An 18,424-nucleotide genomic window follows, 5' to 3' on the forward strand; every position below is an offset into this window, starting at 1 on the left:
ATTTAATCCAGTATATCTAAAATATTTCAACATGCAGCACTAGTTAAAGTGTTTGATAGCCATTGTGTGTCTAGTAGGCTATCACAGAACAAAAGCTCTGATCAGTACTTTTTTTTTTTTTTTAACTGGGGATCAAACTCAGGTTCTTGAGCTTGCGAGGCTGTCACCAGAACCACTGAGCTAAATCCCCAGCCCTTTTTTCTTTATCTTTATTAAGTTTTTAGTGCATTTCAGGTATATAATACAGTTACATTCATCATTGGGATCTTGTACTTTTACAAGACTTATCATGGTTCTTACTTTTCCCCAGTCCCCAGCCCTCCCTTCACCCACTCCACCCTTCCCTGTTTACAAAGACATTGTTTCCATGTTTTTCCTTTTTACGTAGTTTTTCTTTTCCCTTTTCCTCTTTCCCCTACCTCTCCCTCTACTCTTTTAGACCTTTTCTTCCTCTTACACAATGTCAATTATACACTTTGATCCTTATTTGCACTTTTTGTTTTTCACACCAGAGAAATTACTCAGTATTTACACATGGGTGACCTACTAATTTAACTTAAGAGTATGGCCTCAATGTGCATCCACTTAGCTATAAATATCTCTAGTTTCTTGTTCTTTATGGCCATATATATATGTATGTATGTATGTATATGTATATATATATATATATCTCCACATCTTCTTTAACCAGTCTCCAGTTGATGGGTAATTGGGCTGTTTCCAGATTCTACCTATTACAAACAGTGCCACTATAAACATGGGTGAGCATATATCGCTGTGGTATGATTCTTTTAATTCTTTGAGAAGATACTCAGCAGAGGAATAGCTGGGTCAAATGGGACTTCTAATCCTAGTTGTTTGAGGTATCTCCAAACTGATTTCCACAATAGTTGCACCAGTCTGCACTCCCACCAACAATGAAGAAGGGTTCCTATCTCCCCACAACCCCGCCAGCATTTGTTATTAATTGATTTCTCAATAGCAGCCATTCTTTCTATGGTGAGATGGAATCTCAGTGTTGATTTCATCTGCATTTCTTGAATGACCAGTGATAATGAACATTTTTCTATGTTTATTTGCTGCTTTTACTTCTTTGTCTGAGAAATGTCTTCATTTCAGATGCCCATTTTTTAATTGGGTCTTTGTTTTTGGGTGGGATTTGATTTTTTAAAGTTCTTTATATATTCTAGATAGTAGACTTTTGTCTGAGGAACAGCTGGTAAAAATTTATTCCCACTTTGTGGGTTGTCTCTTAGCTCTCCTTGTAATTTCTTTGGCAATACAGAAATTTTTAAAAAGATGAGATCCCAATTGTTGATTCTTTGTGCTAGTTCCCATTCTACTGAGGATTTGTTCATAAAGCCTTTTTCTATGCCAATATCTTCGAGAGTTTTACCTAACTTATCTTCCATCAAGTTTAGTGTTTCTGTTTTAATATTTATATCTTTAATCCACTTGGATTTTAGTTTAGTGCATGGTGAAAGATATAGGTCTAGATTTAATCTTTGACAAGTTGGAATCCAGCTTTTCTAGCACCACTTATTAAAGAATCTATCTTTCTTCCAGTGAGGACAGTTGGCTCCTTTGTCAAAGATGAGGTAGCTGAGTATGTCAGGAGTTGTTTCTGCATCTTCTAATATGTTCTACTGGTCCTTAGGTCTGTTTCTTTGCCAGTACCATGCTGTTTTTATCACAGTGGCTTTGTAGTATAGTTTCAAGTTGGGGATTGTGATACCCCTTGCCATGTCTCTGTTGCCTAAAATTGCTTTTGCTATTCTAGGTCTTTCCTTGTTCCAAATGAATTGTTGGATGATTTTCTCTAGTTTTGTGAAATATACTGTTGGGATTTCAATAGGGATTGCATTGAGTCTCTATAGCAATTTTGGAAGTATGGGCATTTTCACTATATTGGCTCTTCCTACCCAGGAACAAGGGATGTCTTTTCTTATATCCTCTTCAATCTCTTTTTTCAGAGTGTTGTAGTTCTCAATGAAGAGATCTTTTGTTTCCTTGTTAGATTGGTTCCTAGATATTTCATTTTTTTGGGGGGGGATGCTATTGTGAAAGGGATATTTCCCTAATTTCATTCTCAGTGAGTCTGTTATTTGTGTACAAGAAGACTATTGATTTTTGAGTGTTGACCTTGTATCCAGCTACTCTACTGAATCTGTCAATTAAGTCTAGAAGTCTTTTGGCAGAGTTTTTTGGGTCTTCTATGTAGAGTATCATATCATCAGCAAATAATGACAGTTTCATTTCTTCCTTTCCTATCTTTATTGCTTTTATTTCTTTCTCTTGTTTAATTGCTATGGCTAATGTTTCCAAAACTATATTGAACAGAAGTGGTGATAGTGGACATCCTTGTCTTATTCCTGTTTTTAGCATGAAGGTTTTCCATTTTTGACCATTTAGTATGATGTTGGCTATTGGCTTTTCATAGATAGCCTTTATCAAGTTGAGATAAAGAACATCTATTCCAACTTTCTGCAGGATTTTTATCATGAGTGGGTGTTGAATTTTGTGGAATGCTTTTTCTTCATCTATTGAGATGGTCATATTGTTTTGGTCCTTGACTCTGTTAATATAGTGTATTGTATTTATTGATTTACATATGTTGAACCATCCTTGCATCCCTGGAATAAATCCGAGTTGGTCAGGGTGTATGATCTTCTTGATGACCCTCTGTATTCTGTTTGCCAGCATCTTGGTGAGGATTTTGCATCTATGTTCATTAGAGAGATTGGCCTGTAGTTCTCTTTTTTGTTTGGATATTTCCCTGGTTTTAGAATTAAAGTAACACTTGCTTCCAGGAATTAATTTGGAAGTATTGTTTCTCTTTCAATTTCATTGAAAAGTTTAAAGAATTGTGGGAATAGTTCTTCTCTAAATGTCTTGTAGAATTCAGCAGTGAAGCCATAAGGACCTGAGCTTTTCTTTGTTGGTAAACTTTTAATTACATTTTCAATTTCAATGATTGTAATTGGGGTGTTTAGAATTTTTATATCTTTTTCATTCAACTTTGGTAATTCATATGTATCTAGAAATCTGTCCATTTCTTCTGTGTTCTCCATTTTATTACAGTACAGGTTCTCAAAGTAAATATTGATGATCCTCTGGATTTCTGGTGGATCTGTTATGACTTTACCATTTTCATTGCTAATTGCATGAATTGGAGCCTTTCCTTTTTATTGATAAAGTTGGCTAAGGGTTTATCAATTTTATTTATTTTTTCAAACAACCAACTCTTTGATTCATTGATTTTTTATATTGTTCTCTTTGTCTCCATTTCATTGATTTCTGCTCTGATCTTTATAATTTCCTCCCTTGTGTGAGCTTTGGGTTTCTCTTGCTCTTCTTCTAGGAGCTTAAAATTCAGCATTAGGGTTTTTGTTTGTTTGTTTGTTTGGTTTGGTTTGGTTTTTTGAGACAGGGTTTCACTATGTAGTTGAGACTGACCTGGAACTCACTATGTAGTCCAGGCTGGTCTCAAACTCACAGCGATCCTCCTGCCTCAGCCTCCCAAGTGCTGGGATTATAGGCGTGCACCACCACACCTGGCAAATTTCTTCTTTAATTTCTGTTGTGACCCATTGGTTGTTCAGGAGAGTGTTATTCAATTTTCATGTGTTTGTGAAGTTCTTACAGTTTCTTATGCTATTGATCTCCAGTTTAATTGCACTATGGTCTGATAATATACATGAGATAATTTCAATTCCTTTGCATTTGCTTAAACATGTTCTATGAGCTAGCATGTGGTTTATTTTGGAGAATGAACATTGTGCAGCTGAAAAGGATGTATATTCTGATTTTGTGGGGTGGAACACTATAGACATCTGTTAAGTCCATTTGTTCAAAAGCTTGGTTCAGTTCTAGTATTTCATTGTTGATTTTTAGTCTAGATGATCTACTCATGACAATGGGGTATTGAGGTCCCCCATTACAGTTGTATTAGTGTTTATTTGGTGTTTCATGTGCCTTAATACTTGTTTTGTATAGTTGGGGATGTTAGTGTTTGGTGCATATATATTTATGATTCTCATCTTTTCCTGTTGAATTGTTCCCTTTACAAGGATGTAGTGACCTTTGTCTCTCTCAGTTTTGGTTTGAGATTTATTTCATCTGCAAATAAGATAGCTACCCCTGCTTTTTTCCAGGTTCCTGCTGCATAGAGAACTGTTTTCCATCCTTTTACTTTCAGTCTATGAGTTTCTTTTTCAAGTAGGTGTGCTTCTTGTATGCAACATATTGTTGGATTTTTTTTTTCTTAATCCATTCTCCCAGTCTATTTATTTTGATTGGTAAATTAAGCCATTGGCATTGATGGTTTTAACTGATATGTATTGACTTATCATTGTCATGTTATTTTCCTATTGTTGGTTCTTTTTTTATTTTTTATTTTATTGATTTTATTTTATTTTTTTTGTACCGGGGATGGAACTTGGGCCTTTGCACTTGCAAGGCAGGCGGCAGAACCACTAAGCCAAATCCCTGGCCTGGTTCTTTTTTATTTTTCTCCCTCTTCCTTTAAATTCTTGCCTATTGAATTTGCTCTGTTGGGCCTCATGGAGTTGTGACCTTCATTGTCTTTTTCTAGGGTATTTAAAAAAATTGTTTGGAGTGTTTTGGTATTCATGAAGTTTCTCAGATGTTCTTTGTCATAAAAGTATCTTGTTTCTCCATCAATTTTGAAAGATAGTTTTACAGGATACATCAGCCTAGGTTGGATGTTTTCTTTTAAAGCTTGAAATACCAGACTCATCTGCTTTTTTATCTATTTCTGTTCTAGAGTTTCTAGTCATATCTTTTTATCTGGGAAATTATTTCTGTTTTGAATATTTCTAGAGCCTCATTCACCTGTTTTTTTACTTCCTGTGCTAGTGGTTCAGATTGCCCAGGTGGTTGATTATCAGACTTTTCCATTTCATTTTCCCCAGAATTTGCCTTTGGTAAGCTGGAAGACTGTCTTGTTTAAATGTCTTTTCATTTTTATTATTGTTGTTGGTATAGTACTTGGTTTAATTCCTCGGTTGATATTTCAATATTACTTATTGCAAGTATCTTTGTTGCTTGTATTTAGAATTCTTAAGGAATAATTGCTTAATAATTGAGAGGTGTCTTCCACATACAGCTAGTCTTTAGGATTTGAGTCTCTAATGACTCTGGGGCAATCTCATTTTCATTATACCAGGAGAGATAACTGATTAGATCAATCACTACACTAGCCCAAGTGATACAATCAGCACAATGATAAAATCAAACACAGCTTAGAAAATGACAGTTTTTGGTAGTTATTGATCTATCACCTTTAACTGTGTGAAATAAAATGAAATTGAAGACTAGCCCAAAATATATTTATAATTAATAAACTGATCAATATAGTAACTTTACCCATCGGGATAGAGCCTTAGAAGGAGTAAGGCCCTCTTATTATTATTCACTTCTGCTCTAGCTTGGAGCAATGGCCTTTAAGACACCTTGTACTCTGCAGTATAGATGAGGAACAGGCATAGCCAGGAAGCCAGGGGTGGGGGCAGGGCGGTGTTGGGTTTGTGCAGCTCCAGTCCTCATGGTCCCCTGGTGGTGGTGGGGGGGCTAAGTGGGCTAGGGGCCCATGCAGATGGCTTCACATAGTTCTGGTCCTCACCGGGCTGCTGGTGGTGGGGAGCAGTACTTTTATTTTCATTTCTCTGCTAGGCTCCCTCCTCCCCAAGCTCTCAAGCCCATTTTATTAAAGATTGTTTTATTTATAATCCCATCTCTGTTGAAAGGTTTTCTTAGTTATCTCCAAAGTTCAAGTTAACATCCAAAAAACCCCCACCATTTAGCATCTTCCCACTTTTCTTTGGTATTTCCCATATGCTTGCCTAACATTCCAGCAAAGAAAAATCTCTCAACTCTGCAGATAGGCTTTTCCTTTATCCAGCTCTAAGATTTGGATCATCCTCTATCTTCACATGAAATTGCTTCCCAACACATTTCTGCACATTAAAATCAAACTGAATCCTGCACATGTGCTTATAGTCCCAGCATCTGGGAGGCTGAGGCAGGAGGAGTGAGAACTTCAGGGCAACATAGCAAATTCAAAGCCAGGCTTAGCCTGGACTACATAGTGAGACCCTGTCAAAAAAAAAAAAAAAAAAACAAGAACTGGGCTGGGGATTTAGCTTAGTGGTACAGCTGCCTACCTCACAAGCCAAAACAAAATGAAAAAACCAAGAACAAAAATTCAACCAAATGTCCATGCCATAGCAAAATGATGCCTCTTCCTGGAAGATATTATCACCATTAACTCTCAACCTTCTAATCTTTTATAATATGTCACTATTACTAGCATTTATCATATAATTATTTGATTTAAAAGTCTTAGTGTAGGCCAGGCGTGGTGGTGCACGCCTGTAATCCCAGCACTCAAGAGGCTGAGGCAGGAGGATCACTGTGAGTTTGAGACCAGCCTGAGCTACATAAGTGAGTTCCAGGTCAGTCTCAACTACAGGAAAACACAAGAAAAAAAAAAAAAAAAAAAAAAAAAAAAAAAAAAAAGTTTTAGTGTATCTTTTATAATGCTAACTAGATTATGAGAGCTGTTAGAGTAAGAATTTGCATCTTCACATCCTCCATTGGACCTTTCACAGAGTATAGTAACTAACCATTACAGGGACAGTAACAGCTCATTAAGATTCCTTCAAATACCAACATCTTCATAGTGGATAATCTTTTTTTTTTTTTTTTTTTGAGACAGGATCTAACTTTGTAGTGCAGGCTGGCCTTGAACTCACTATGTAGCCCAAGTTGCAATTATCCTCCTGCCTCAGCCCCCAGCAATGTGTAGGACTCTAGCTCTGGTTTTGATGTGTTCTTCTTTCTGTCGGTAATTTGGTGACTCATCTTGCACTCTTAAAAAAAATCCAGAACAGAGGGTCCCCATCCAACTGAAGCAGTGACCAAATTTTTTGCATTATTGTATGAACTACAATCAATTCAACAAAGACCTTTAAAGCTCAGTAACAATACTGTGAAGGAGGCCACATAGAGCTGCTTAGGAGGTTGGAGGTCTTGTGCCCTGCTGCTATTAACAGGACCTTAGATAGAGCCTCCAGCCCAAACCAAGGGTAGGATTAGGTCAGGACCATAAAGCAACAGAAAGACATAGAGAAAGGCAAAAAGTAATGCTGCCCATCAAAAAGAAAACAGGATAGCTTGTTGGGTGTAGTGATGAATGCCTGTAATCTAAGCTACTTGGGAAGCTGACATAGGAGTATCACAATTCAATGTCAGTCTGGACAATTTAGCAAGACCCTGTCACAAAATAAAAAATTTTTGCTGGGGATAGTGGCACATGCCTGTAGTCGCAATACTCAGGAGTTTGAGGCAGGAGAACTGCCATTAGTTCAAGGCCAGCCTGGGCTACATAATGAGTCCAAGGCCAACCAGAATTGTATAGCGAGACCCTGTCTACAAAAAAATAATAATAATTGTTTTTAAAGGCTTGGAATGTAGCTCAGCACTCTCTGGGTTCAAACCCCAATGCTGTTCAAAAAAAAATCTAGAAAATAAAGTTGCAAGAGACTGCATTTTCGATCATTGATCATTGTCTTTACTCAAAAAGGGCTCCTTAAACATACAAGGTCTCAGACCCTGTCATGAGCTGGGATGTCAGGATCCTGCCAGCAGGTCCTAAACATGAAAGGACGAGGACAGAGATACCGGAGGCACTTTTCTTCTCAAGTTACTTGCTTGCTTTATTACAGAACCTTTTCCTTTTATACTCTCCAGCTGTACGGGCGCGAAAGTACCGCCCACACATTCCAGAAGGAAGCAATAACAATTATTATGAGTTACACCTGCTAGGCAATAGATCAGATCACCAGCTGAACTAGCCCATTGCTATGAGTGACGGCACGTCCACACTGCTCTTGTGAATCACAGATCAATATGGCTGTGCTCTCCATAATTCCCCCGTTTCTCTTAGAGGGTATCAGACATATGTCAAAGAGCTCCTGTCTTAGGTGGCAGGGATGTCCTTTCTCCTTACCCGTCATCAGCGAAGAGGGCTTATGTCCTTCTTGCCTGTCTTAGGTTGGTAGAAAGGAGGCCCCGACCTTACCCGTCTCTGGATGCTCCATGGAGAGGGAATTATGTACGGTGGGCTTGTGCCAAATAGATGGCCACCCGAGATGCGTCATCCTTTACTGAAACTTGTACAGCCATAGCAAATCGAAACACAAAAGATTGATACATTCTTGTCATCTTGCGATACATATAACAATTACAAATACGAAAAATTATCAAAATTACAGTGATCGCCAATACAGGAATAAATATTACAGAAAAATACTATTTAGCAGTAGTACTGACAAACAGAAAATCCCACCATCTGTGATTTGAATCTTGAAAGAGAGGGGATTCCCCCCTAACTTTTCTAAGGTGAATCTATTTTCCAAAGTTCTGCAGACAAACTTAAGTCCATGGAATATTCGAGTGACCAGTCTAAAACTTTTGTGATGTCTCATTAAATCCTTGTTCTGGATAATAAGGTTTCCGCTTGTGCACCAAGATACATCCTGAAGTTTTTCTCTGCTGCTTCAGTGTTGGGGTCCCAATCTGGTCTCCTCAGTGGAAACCCAGCTTCAAGCTGTTCAGGGATAGTGGTAGATCTATAAATGTACCTGTAACCATAAATAGGTGGAGCAGAAGAGAAGGGAGAATACCTAGACCGAAAGGTTATTATCATAAACAATATGCTGAAAAACCTGCATGGTCAAACAATATGAATACATTTTATATACCAGAAAAGTAGCAATAATAATTATTATAATTATATGAATTCTTATGTCCTGTAATGTAGCTTTGTATCAACAGGATCTTCCTTTTTTTTTCAGAAAATATTATATTTTGAAAATAACTATCAGAAACATGTTACAATAACATTTTTATAATTCAGACCTTTGATGATAACCAATACAGACTTTTTTAACAACATATTTAACAAGGCATATCTTTTTATAAGGCTATGAAAATTATTTTGGTAGCTCCCATTGGTGAACAAAGATCAGAATAAATTTTCTGAGCAGCTGCTTCTTTATTTACCAACAGGAGCATATCCAAACTTAAAGGTTATATTTAATTATCTTTTAAATTTTTACTTGATCCTATAAAGCCAGATTGTAGAAATCAATAATCTATTTATATTTGACATCATTTTGATCAAGAACATACAAACATCTTTGAACATTTAGGACAGACAAACATATAACACTTAAGACAGACAAACATATAAGACAATTTTAATGAGTGCACTCAGATGGTTTTGGCCAACTGAATTATAAAATCTTTTTGTTATGACTAGTCAAAATTTTTGCAGATCAAAATTAACAGAGATCTCTTGTAGAATTAGGGTTAAAGGAATGAAAGCTCTTCTTGACTGTAAATGATTTCCACACAGCTTCTCTATATACTTAGGGCTTCTGGTCTTGTATATCTTTCTTTACCTGTTTTTAACAAGATGCAAAAGCATAACTCTTACTTATAGCTTTCCTAATATTTTTCTGTCTCATTTACTATTAACCTTCTATTTGTGGATGTAAAAAATAATCATTACTATGATAGGCAAAGTATGAAAAAGCACATAAGATGGAAAAGCAGGAAGAATTAGCTCTTAGGAGGAGCCTTCACAATCTTTATCTTTAAGGGATTAACAGAGTCTGTAATGATGTCCCACGAAGTAACACCGGAGGATTGTCTTTGGTCCTTTTCACGGCTTGCGTTAATCTGTTTGGTTAAATGCTCCGGGATCCATTGCAGTTGATCAGCATCCTGCGGAAAGACACAAGCAAAACCCCTTCCCCAATGGAGTAGGGGATCGGGCCCTTTCCATTGTCCTGTAAGGACATCTTTCCAAAGCACCTGTGCTTTTCGGGATTGACACGATCCCCAGTGGCGGGTTGCTCGAGAGTTACCCGCATCATCCAAAAGAAGGAAATTTATAACAAAGAAGGCATGATGTAATCTATGCATGGGTGAATAGCTGCCAGAGAGGGGATTTCCCCCTAACTTTTCTAAGGTGATTTTTAAAGTACGGTGGGAATGTTCAACCAAAGCTTGTCCCTGAGGATTATAGGGAATTCCAGTGGAATGGAAAATCTGCAATGTGGAGGGAAAAGCGCGGAAGCCAGCATTAGAATACGCTGGTCCATTATCTGTCTTAATGGCATGAGGCTTGCCCATATAGGCAAAGGCATGAAGCAAATGTGCAATAACATCTTTGAGGGCTTCTCCTGTTCTGGGAGTGGCACAAATCATTCCCGAAAAGGTATCTATTGTTACATGGAGAAACTTGGAACGGCCAAAAATGGAGCAGTGCGTTACATCCATCTGCCATAGGGCATTGGCTCAAAGGCCACGAGGATTGACCCCCAAGGAAGGGACAGGTAAATGTACTACGCAATTTTGGCATTATTTAACTATGGCTCGGGCTTGTTCTCTGGTGATTTGAAACATTTTCCTTAATGTTTGGGCATTAACATGATGTAGGCTATGAAATTGGGCTGCTGCTTTTAGGGGTGGACTGATAAGGTTAACAGGGAATACTCTTGTGAGTGCGTCTGCCCTTGCATTTCCTTCAGCAAGGGGTCCAGGAAGCCCTGAATGTGCCCATGGATGATGAATAGAAAAGGGGGTGGAGCACCCACCAATGCAATTTTGTAGGCCCTCAAACAATGTTAAAAGATCTCCTTTTGCTAAAATTTTTCCTGCCGTCTCTAACTTAGGCACAGCTTGGGATACATAGATGCTATCTGTATAAATATTTATGGGTTGAGAATAGCGGGTTAATGCTAGAAGGACTGCGCTCAGTTCAACCATTTGTGAAGAAGTATAAGGTACCTTAAATGCCCATGCCTCATGGGGTGAAACTATTGCAGCTGTTCCTTTATGGGAGCCATCTGTGAAGACTGTAAGGGCTCCTTTAATTATCTTAGGGGAAGTCCATTGGGGGAAAATGAACCTATGCCTAGTTGCAAACTGTATGAGTTTGTCTGATGGAGGATGGTTATCAATATCACCTGAAAAATCTAGGAAGCTAAGGAACCAGGAGGTGCTAGTCTGGTCCAAGTACAATCTTTGGTTTTTATCATAGGGAATCACAATCCTGTCGGGCTCTTTACCAAAGATGGTGACAGCGGCCTTCCTTCCAATCTGACATAATTGAGCCACCATCTCATGGTAAGGTTTGATGACTTTTAGGTGAGCATGAGGTAGATGAATCCAATAAAGAGGTCTTTTTTGCATTAATACTCCCGTAGGCCAATCAGGGAATTCACAAATAATTAGGAGAAGTGGGAGTCCTGGTTCATAATAAGATATGTATTATTCCTCTATGGCTTGTTCCACTACTTTTAGAGCAAAACGGGCCTCCTCAGTTAAAGTTCTGGCGGAAAGAGGGCTCATATCCCCCTCTAACAGTTGGAATAAGGGAGACAATTGATGAGTAGAAATCTTTAAATAAGGACGCAACCAATTAATATCTCCCAAAAGAGTCTGAAGGTCGTGGAGAGTTTTTAAATGATTCACATCTATTTTTAATTTTTTGGAAATGATTTTATCTGTACCTAATTGAAAGCCCAAATATTGTATAGGCCTTACTTTCTGTACCTTTTCAGGGGCTATGATAAGTCCCCATCTTTTTAAACTATCAGACAACTGAGCAAAGGCTTGTATTATAAAATCCGAATTGGAACCGGCTAATAAAATATCATCCATATAATGATAACACAAAACAGAGGTAGCTAAATTGGCTTGTTTTATGGCTTGCTGTACAAAATGTTGACACAAAGTGGGACTATTGGCCATACCTTGGGGAAGCACTTTCCATTGATACCGCATAAAAGGTTCAGAAAAATTTATGCTAGGAACACTAAATGCAAAATATTTTCTGTCCTCAGGATGGAGAGGAATAGAAAAGAAACAATCTTTAGGGTCTATGACTATTAAATAATAATCAGCAGGGATGGCCACCGGGCAATGGAGGCCTGGTTGTAATGATCCCACGATGACCATTCTTTTGTTAACTTCTCTCAGATCCTGTAGGAGGCGCCATTTTCCTGATTTTTTTTTTTTTTTTGTAATAACAAAAATAGGAGTATTCCAGGCCGAGAATGATTCTTCTATATGCCCCGTGTCCAATTGTTCCTGCACTAAACATTGGGTGGCTTTTAGTTTTTCCTGATTTAGGGGCCATTGGTCCACCCATACTGGTGGGCCCTCTATCCATTCTATTTTCCTTACATGGGGTGCAGCAGAAACAATGGCCCCTAGAAAGGGTTTCCTAGTCCTAAACGCGGGGGTCGAGGACAGGCCTCGAGAGGCGTCTGGGGTGATCCTGTTTTTCCTAGACCTTGACTAGAATGATAGCCTTGAGCTAACATCTGTTTGGTGACCACTTCATTTGGACTACAAATTAAAGCTCCCATAGTTGCTAGGATATCTGTGCCCCATAAGTTTATTGGCAAATGGGGAACAACATAAGGCTGTATTTCCCCTTCATGACCTTCTTTATCTCTCCAAGTAAGCATCTGGCTACTCTGTCGGGGCGCATTAGCAACGCCGAGTCCTTGCAGTTGGGTGACTGTCGCTTGGGTAGGCCATGTGGCTGGCCATTGCTGTTCAGCTATCACTGATACATCTGCTCCTGTGTCTAAAAGTCCTTTAAAGGGCTTTCCATTAAGTGTGATGTGCATCTCTGGTTTTTTGGATATAATTTGTTGTATCCAATAAGCGTCAGAGGAGCCAAATCCTTTATCTCCTCATGTGCCACCCACCGCTGGAGTGTCACTGCGGAAAGGTAGGAGGAGCAGCTGAGCTATTCTTTCTCCCTGTGGGATAGCCATAACTCCTCTAGGCGAGGAGGCCATGATCTGAATTTCTCCTGTATAATCTGCATCAATTAATCCAGGATGAACCTGGAGCCCTTTTAGAGTCCAGCCACTCCACCCAAGCAACAAGCCAATTGTTATTTCAGGAAGAGGCCCAAACACTCCCGTAGGGAGGCGCTGTGGGCCCATTTGGGGGGTGAGTACTATATAGGAAGTAGAGGCAAGATCTAGTCCTCCGCTGCTGGGGGTTGCTCGGCACAAATCGGAGACATATCGCCGAGAGTCTCTGGGACAAATTGTTGGAGCGGATAAAAGTTTTGCCTCGCATTTATTGGGCCCTGAGGTCATGGGCCCTGATTCCCGTTTTTTGGCTGGTTGGGAAAGGATGTATTTGGGCCTAGAAAGGTGCCATCTTTTGCAAAAAGTGAGCGGCACTCTTTACATGAATGAAGACCCTTTTGACAGCGGGAGCAAAGCTCAGGTCTGGAAGTTTGGATCCTGGAGGGGCACTCCCTTTGCATATGACCTGTTTGGTGAAGAGCATGGCAGACAGGCATTGCGCGACCAGGAGGAGTAGGCCGTTTAGGGCCTCCTCTTGCATTCTGAGTCCTACGTAAGGACTGATAAAACGTTTGAAATGTGCCTCCTCCTCGCGCAGCGCACTGTGCTGCAGCCTGAGCCCAGGCCACAGTCACTTGTCCTCCCACATCCGCACAAAGCTGGATATAGCCATCTAAGTCAGCTTTATTTTTCCAGGGTCTAAGGACAGGCTTACACCATTTATTGGCATTTTCATAAGCAAGCTGTGTAACAAAAGGTAATCCCATCTGTGCATCAGGGAATATCTTTCCTGCTCCCTCTAGTAACCTATGAACAAATTCAGAATAAGGTTCATCTGGCCCTTGCCTGATATTACCAAGACTAGTGCTAAGATTGCCCGCCATTGGAAGCTGTTTCCATGCTCGGTGCGCACAGTTAGCGATTTGTTCATAAACCGGTGGTGCACAGCCAATTTGGGCTTGCATGCTTTCGAACAATCCTTCTCCCATAAGCATGTCATAATTTGCCAAGGCAGCTCCGGCATTAGCATTGTGGATGGCAGCCGCCTTGCATTGCTCGGAGTAATAGGATTTCCACAGGAGGAAATCTTCCCCTGAAAGAACTGCGCAGCAGATTGCAATCCAATCACTTGGTGTTAGCCAGGATCCAGTTGTGGAGTCCAGGATAGCACAAGTGAAGGGAGCTGCAGTGCCAAACTGATTTACAGCAGTCTTTAATTCTTTCACCAATTTAAATTCAAGAGGGCGATGTTCTCTAATTGGCCCTTGGGGTCCCTCTACTTGAACGACGGGGAATAGTGTAAAGACTTCCTCCCCTTGTGCTGTGGCGTGTTTGAGAGCCTCTTGTAAAGGAGATGCTATGCTTTGAGACCCATCAGATGTTGTGGGGTCTTTACCATTGGGCTCATTGGTAGGCCTGGCCTCTGAGGCACAAAGAGACGCAAGTCTGCTCGAGAGGCATGAAATCTGTTGTCTCAGCTGAAGTTCCTCACTGAGCTCCTGATTAATAGTACGTAACTGAGCCAGGTTTGCCTCCCTCTGAGTGGGGGGCGGCGCAGAAGGCGGCGGACGCTCAAGTTTTTGTTGAGAAGCCTCACAACTGGGATATAACTTTTGAAAAGCCTCAAAACTGGGATATAGCACTGCGGGAGGTCCTCCGGAATCCGGAGGCTCGAGGGGCTCAGGTGAAAGAGGATATTCTCTAGCGTCTTTTTCTAGACCAGATTCAGGGGGCTCTGAAATCTGAGAGCATTCCTCTCTAATTTGCTCTAACCCTTCATGCACCTCATCTAAGGCTTCCGAGATTTCCTTTTTTGTCGGAGTCCTGAGAGCTGTGTTTAACAAAGCCCAATAAGAAAAGGTATTTTCTGGAAAACAATCAGGCTCAGCCACAAGGGCTTTATTCAACTGTTTTCCAACTCTCTCCCATACTTCAGCATTTATTTCTGCCTCATCATACAGCCATGGACAAACTGTGTCCAGAATCTTAGCAAAGGCCTCTAATTGTGCCCTTTTAACTTTTACTCTTTGTGCCTCCATAGGCTCTGAATAGAATTTGCTACATAATCTCTGGATTCCGATTGTCCCATAATTAACAATTTCTAACTTATAAAATCTTCCCAATGGACTTGACACTCTCTACCTTCTTTCACTTTTTTTTTTTTTACCTTCTTTCACTTTTTCTTACTTTCTTTTCACTTTTTCTTACCTTCTTTTCATTTTTATCTTTTCATTTTCTTACTTTCTTTTCACTTTTTCTTCACGAAGTGAAGGGTAGACTTACTGTGAGGATCAGGCGCAGTGGTCAGTCCTCCGGAGCACCGTCGCTGCCTTCAACCTGAGTCCGGGATTGCATATCCTCATCAACTTTCAGGTCCCTGTTCGGGCGCCAAGACCCCACCCAGACTCAGTGACTCAAACCCTGCATTGTTTTTTTGTTTGTTTCTTTCTTTCTTTTGTAGTACTGGGGATCAAACTCAGGACCTTACTGAGCCACATCCCCAACCCTAGACCCTGCATTTTAACAAGATCCCCAGAAGATCTTGTGTCTAGCATATACAAGTCTGTATAGTTTGGAATATTAATTTTCATATGTGTTTATTTACCTGAGTAATTAAAACAAATTGTTTTAAAGAGACTGCGTTATAAGGAAGATGAAAATTTAGGCTGGGGAGATTGACCCAACCTTGGCTGGGTGGTAAGGAAGGAATCCGCTGAGCTACCTGGAAGATGACAGCCTGCCACACTCTCTCTGAGAGCGTCTTTGAGTACAACACCCACCCCAGGCAGAAGGCAAAAGCCAAAAAGAAAGGGGAAGAAGTCCCAGACAGCATGCCAGATGGAAAGTTGCTTCTGTTCATTGCAGCAGCCTCATAGGAGGAGACACCTGACCAGTGCAGACCTCATAACTGTGAGTTGAACAAAGAAAGCACTAAAGGATCCCTGGTTTTAGAAGCAATAATAGCAGAATTATTGCACACAAGTGTCCATGGGCTCATAATTCTAAGGACATCATTGTGACAGCAAATAGGAAAAAAATAAAGTCTTGTAGCTATTATCCATTTCTCTCTTCCTTTGGATAGGCCCTCTTCAAGAACCTGATTCCCAGCTGTATATGATAATGAAAGGATTTTTCTTTCTTTTTTCTTATGTTAAATACAAGCGACTTGATTAAAATTAGACAGCTTTGATTGCTAGTAAATCAGTGAATCAGATGTTGTAGCAATGGCACCTGGGATGGGGTAAGAGGACGGAAGTGGAGGAAGCTGATGCAGCCTGCAGTGGGCCAAGGACACCCAAGGGCTGATGGGAGGAGAAGAGATTTGACATCATCTGATCCAACCAGGACAGGGGGTGAGGGATGCAGGACCTGGCTGTGGATGCAGGACTAGAATCTGGGCCTTTCCCCTTCATTTTCCTACTCCCACCCGTGTTTCTCTGCCCACTTCCAACTCTCCCACCCCCACCTTCCTGCTGTCTGAGTGCCCTTCTAGTATGTACCCTCTAGTAATATTACTGAGGAAGTAAACTCAAGATCATCAGTGTAGGTCTTTTTTCTTCCCCCCTAGCACTGGAGATTAAATCCAGGACCTTTGTGCTGTGCTACATCCCCAGCCCCCACCCCCACCTTTTATTTTATTTTTTTTAGTACTTTACTATTTTGAGAAAAAAGTCTCACTAAATCACTTTGTTGCCCAGGCTGGGATCAAAAGTATGAGTCCTCCTGCCTCAACTTCCCACAATGCTGGGTTTACAGGTGTGTGCCACCACACCCAGCTCTATTTATGTGCTTTAGGGGGTAGGTCGGTAGAAGTCTGGAATTTGTGGAATCTCTCATATCAGAAGAAAACCATGAGCCCATTTTCCAGGTGAAAGGTAAGGGCGCAATTGACAGACTTGCTGTGTCTTAGGAATTTTGGAGTGAGTTGCCTGGAAGGAAAAAAAGTGCATTATAACCTTGTGTCCTGATTAGCCCAGTTAGCTCATCTTTGGGTACCCATGCCAACAACCTGTGATCACAGCACACATGACAGCCTTTCCTTCTCTCTCTCTTTTTCCACTATACAGTCTCCCAGTCTTTGTTTGACTTTGAGTCCCTGTCAAATCCAAGTAATGGTGGCTGACTGTCTCCAACTCTGACAAAATAAGTTGTCTGTTCTCATCTGGCTGGTCTTTGTTTATTTCCAGCAGGGGGATGAACACAAACTGAACACACTCATGAAATCAATACACAGATCAGGAGGTAGACCAGTACCCAGGAGTCCCCTCCCCATCTCTGTCCTCCCTAGAGCTACGACCCATTCTCAAGACTTCTATCACCAAAAATCAGTTTTATTTGTGTACTTTTCAAATGGATAGAATCCTACTCTTATGTGTAGACTCCTGTTCACCATCATCTCTGAGGGATTTATCCATGTTGTGTATAGCAATATTCTCATTCATATCCATTATTATTAGTATTCTACTATGTGACTTTATCACAACTTATCCATTCTACTGGGGATAGACATTTGGCTTGTTTCCAGTTTGAGCTATTGTGGACAGTGTGGTAGAATTCTTGCACACATCTTGGTGGACATACTGTATGATCTTGTTTCTGCAGTGAGCACACCCTGGAGTAGACTTGCTGGGTCCTAGATTAGGCCTATGGCCAGGGATGTAGCTCAGTGGCACTGCACTTGCCTGGCAAAACCAAAGTTCTGAGTTCAATCCCCAGTGCAAAAAACAAAACAAAACAAAAATGTAGATTAGGCCTATGATCGGTTTTAGTGGATACTGCCAGTTTTCCAACAGGGTCGCACCAACTGTCATAGTTCATTGAACTTCTGTAATGTCTTACACTGGATAAGTTATAAACAACAGAAATGTATTTCTCATGCTGGATATGGTGGCTGCACCCCTGTAATCCCAGCTACTCCAAAGTCTAAGGCAGAAAGGGATCACAAGTTTGAGCCCAACCTAGGCAACTTAATGAGGCGCTGTCCACAAATTAAAAGGGCCGAGGATATAGCTCAGTGGTAGAGTGCTTGCCTAGCACACATGAGGCCCTGGGTTTGATCCCTAGTATCACAAAAAAAGAAAAAGAAGAAAAAAAAAAAAACAAAAAAAAAAAAAGAAGAAAAAAAAAAAAACAAAAAAAAAAAAAGAAGAAAAAAAAAAAAACAGAAACATATATTTCTCACAGTTCTGGAGGCTAGGAAGATCCAAGATCAAGGGACCAGCTGATTCTTTGCTTCAAAGATTCTTTTTTATGATCAAAATAAGTACACAGTAAATGTCTAAATTATAAAAATTTATTACAGTAAAAGACACATTGCCATTAACTCCCCTTAAAATACAACTCCTTGCTTCAAATACACTTATCATGTCTATCTTGCCATATTCTGAAGCAGTTCTGGAAATCCTTTTTTTCAGTATCTATAGTGAGGGCTCCACCTTCACAATCTAATCACCCCTGAAGGCCCCACCTTCTAATACCATCACCTTGGGGCTGGT

At 40.2% G+C, this 18,424-nt stretch overlaps 1 protein-coding gene across 1 annotated transcript; it reads right to left on the reverse strand.

The window, feature by feature from the left end:
• Positions 1-13,213: 13,213 nt before the first annotated feature.
• On the reverse strand, positions 13,214-14,968 carry LOC104853166 (endogenous retrovirus group K member 10 Gag polyprotein-like). The gene is made up of 2 exons (XM_010611048.1): positions 14,326-14,968; positions 13,214-14,148 (listed from the first exon to the last, which is right to left on the reverse strand). Exons 1-2 carry the CDS (start codon positions 14,966-14,968, stop codon positions 13,214-13,216), a joined length of 1,578 nt encoding a protein of 525 aa, XP_010609350.1.
• Positions 14,969-18,424: the final 3,456 nt, after the last annotated feature.

Source organism: Fukomys damarensis, unplaced genomic scaffold (genome assembly GCF_012274545.1).
Source record: "Fukomys damarensis isolate Sample0158 unplaced genomic scaffold, DMR_v1.0_HiC HiC_scaffold_7, whole genome shotgun sequence".
NCBI classification, from domain to species: Eukaryota; Metazoa; Chordata; class Mammalia; order Rodentia; family Bathyergidae; genus Fukomys; species Fukomys damarensis.

Bases quoted from the DNA above. Each gene is read 5' to 3' on its own strand.
- LOC104853166 (XM_010611048.1), bottom strand. From the start codon at position 14,968: ATGGAGGCACAAAGAGTAAAAGTTAAAAGGGCACAATTAGAGGCCTTT. The intron at 14,149-14,325 runs GTAAAGACCCCA...AATTGGTGAAAG, and splicing joins GCCTACCAATGAGCCCAATG to AATTAAAGACTGCTGTAAAT.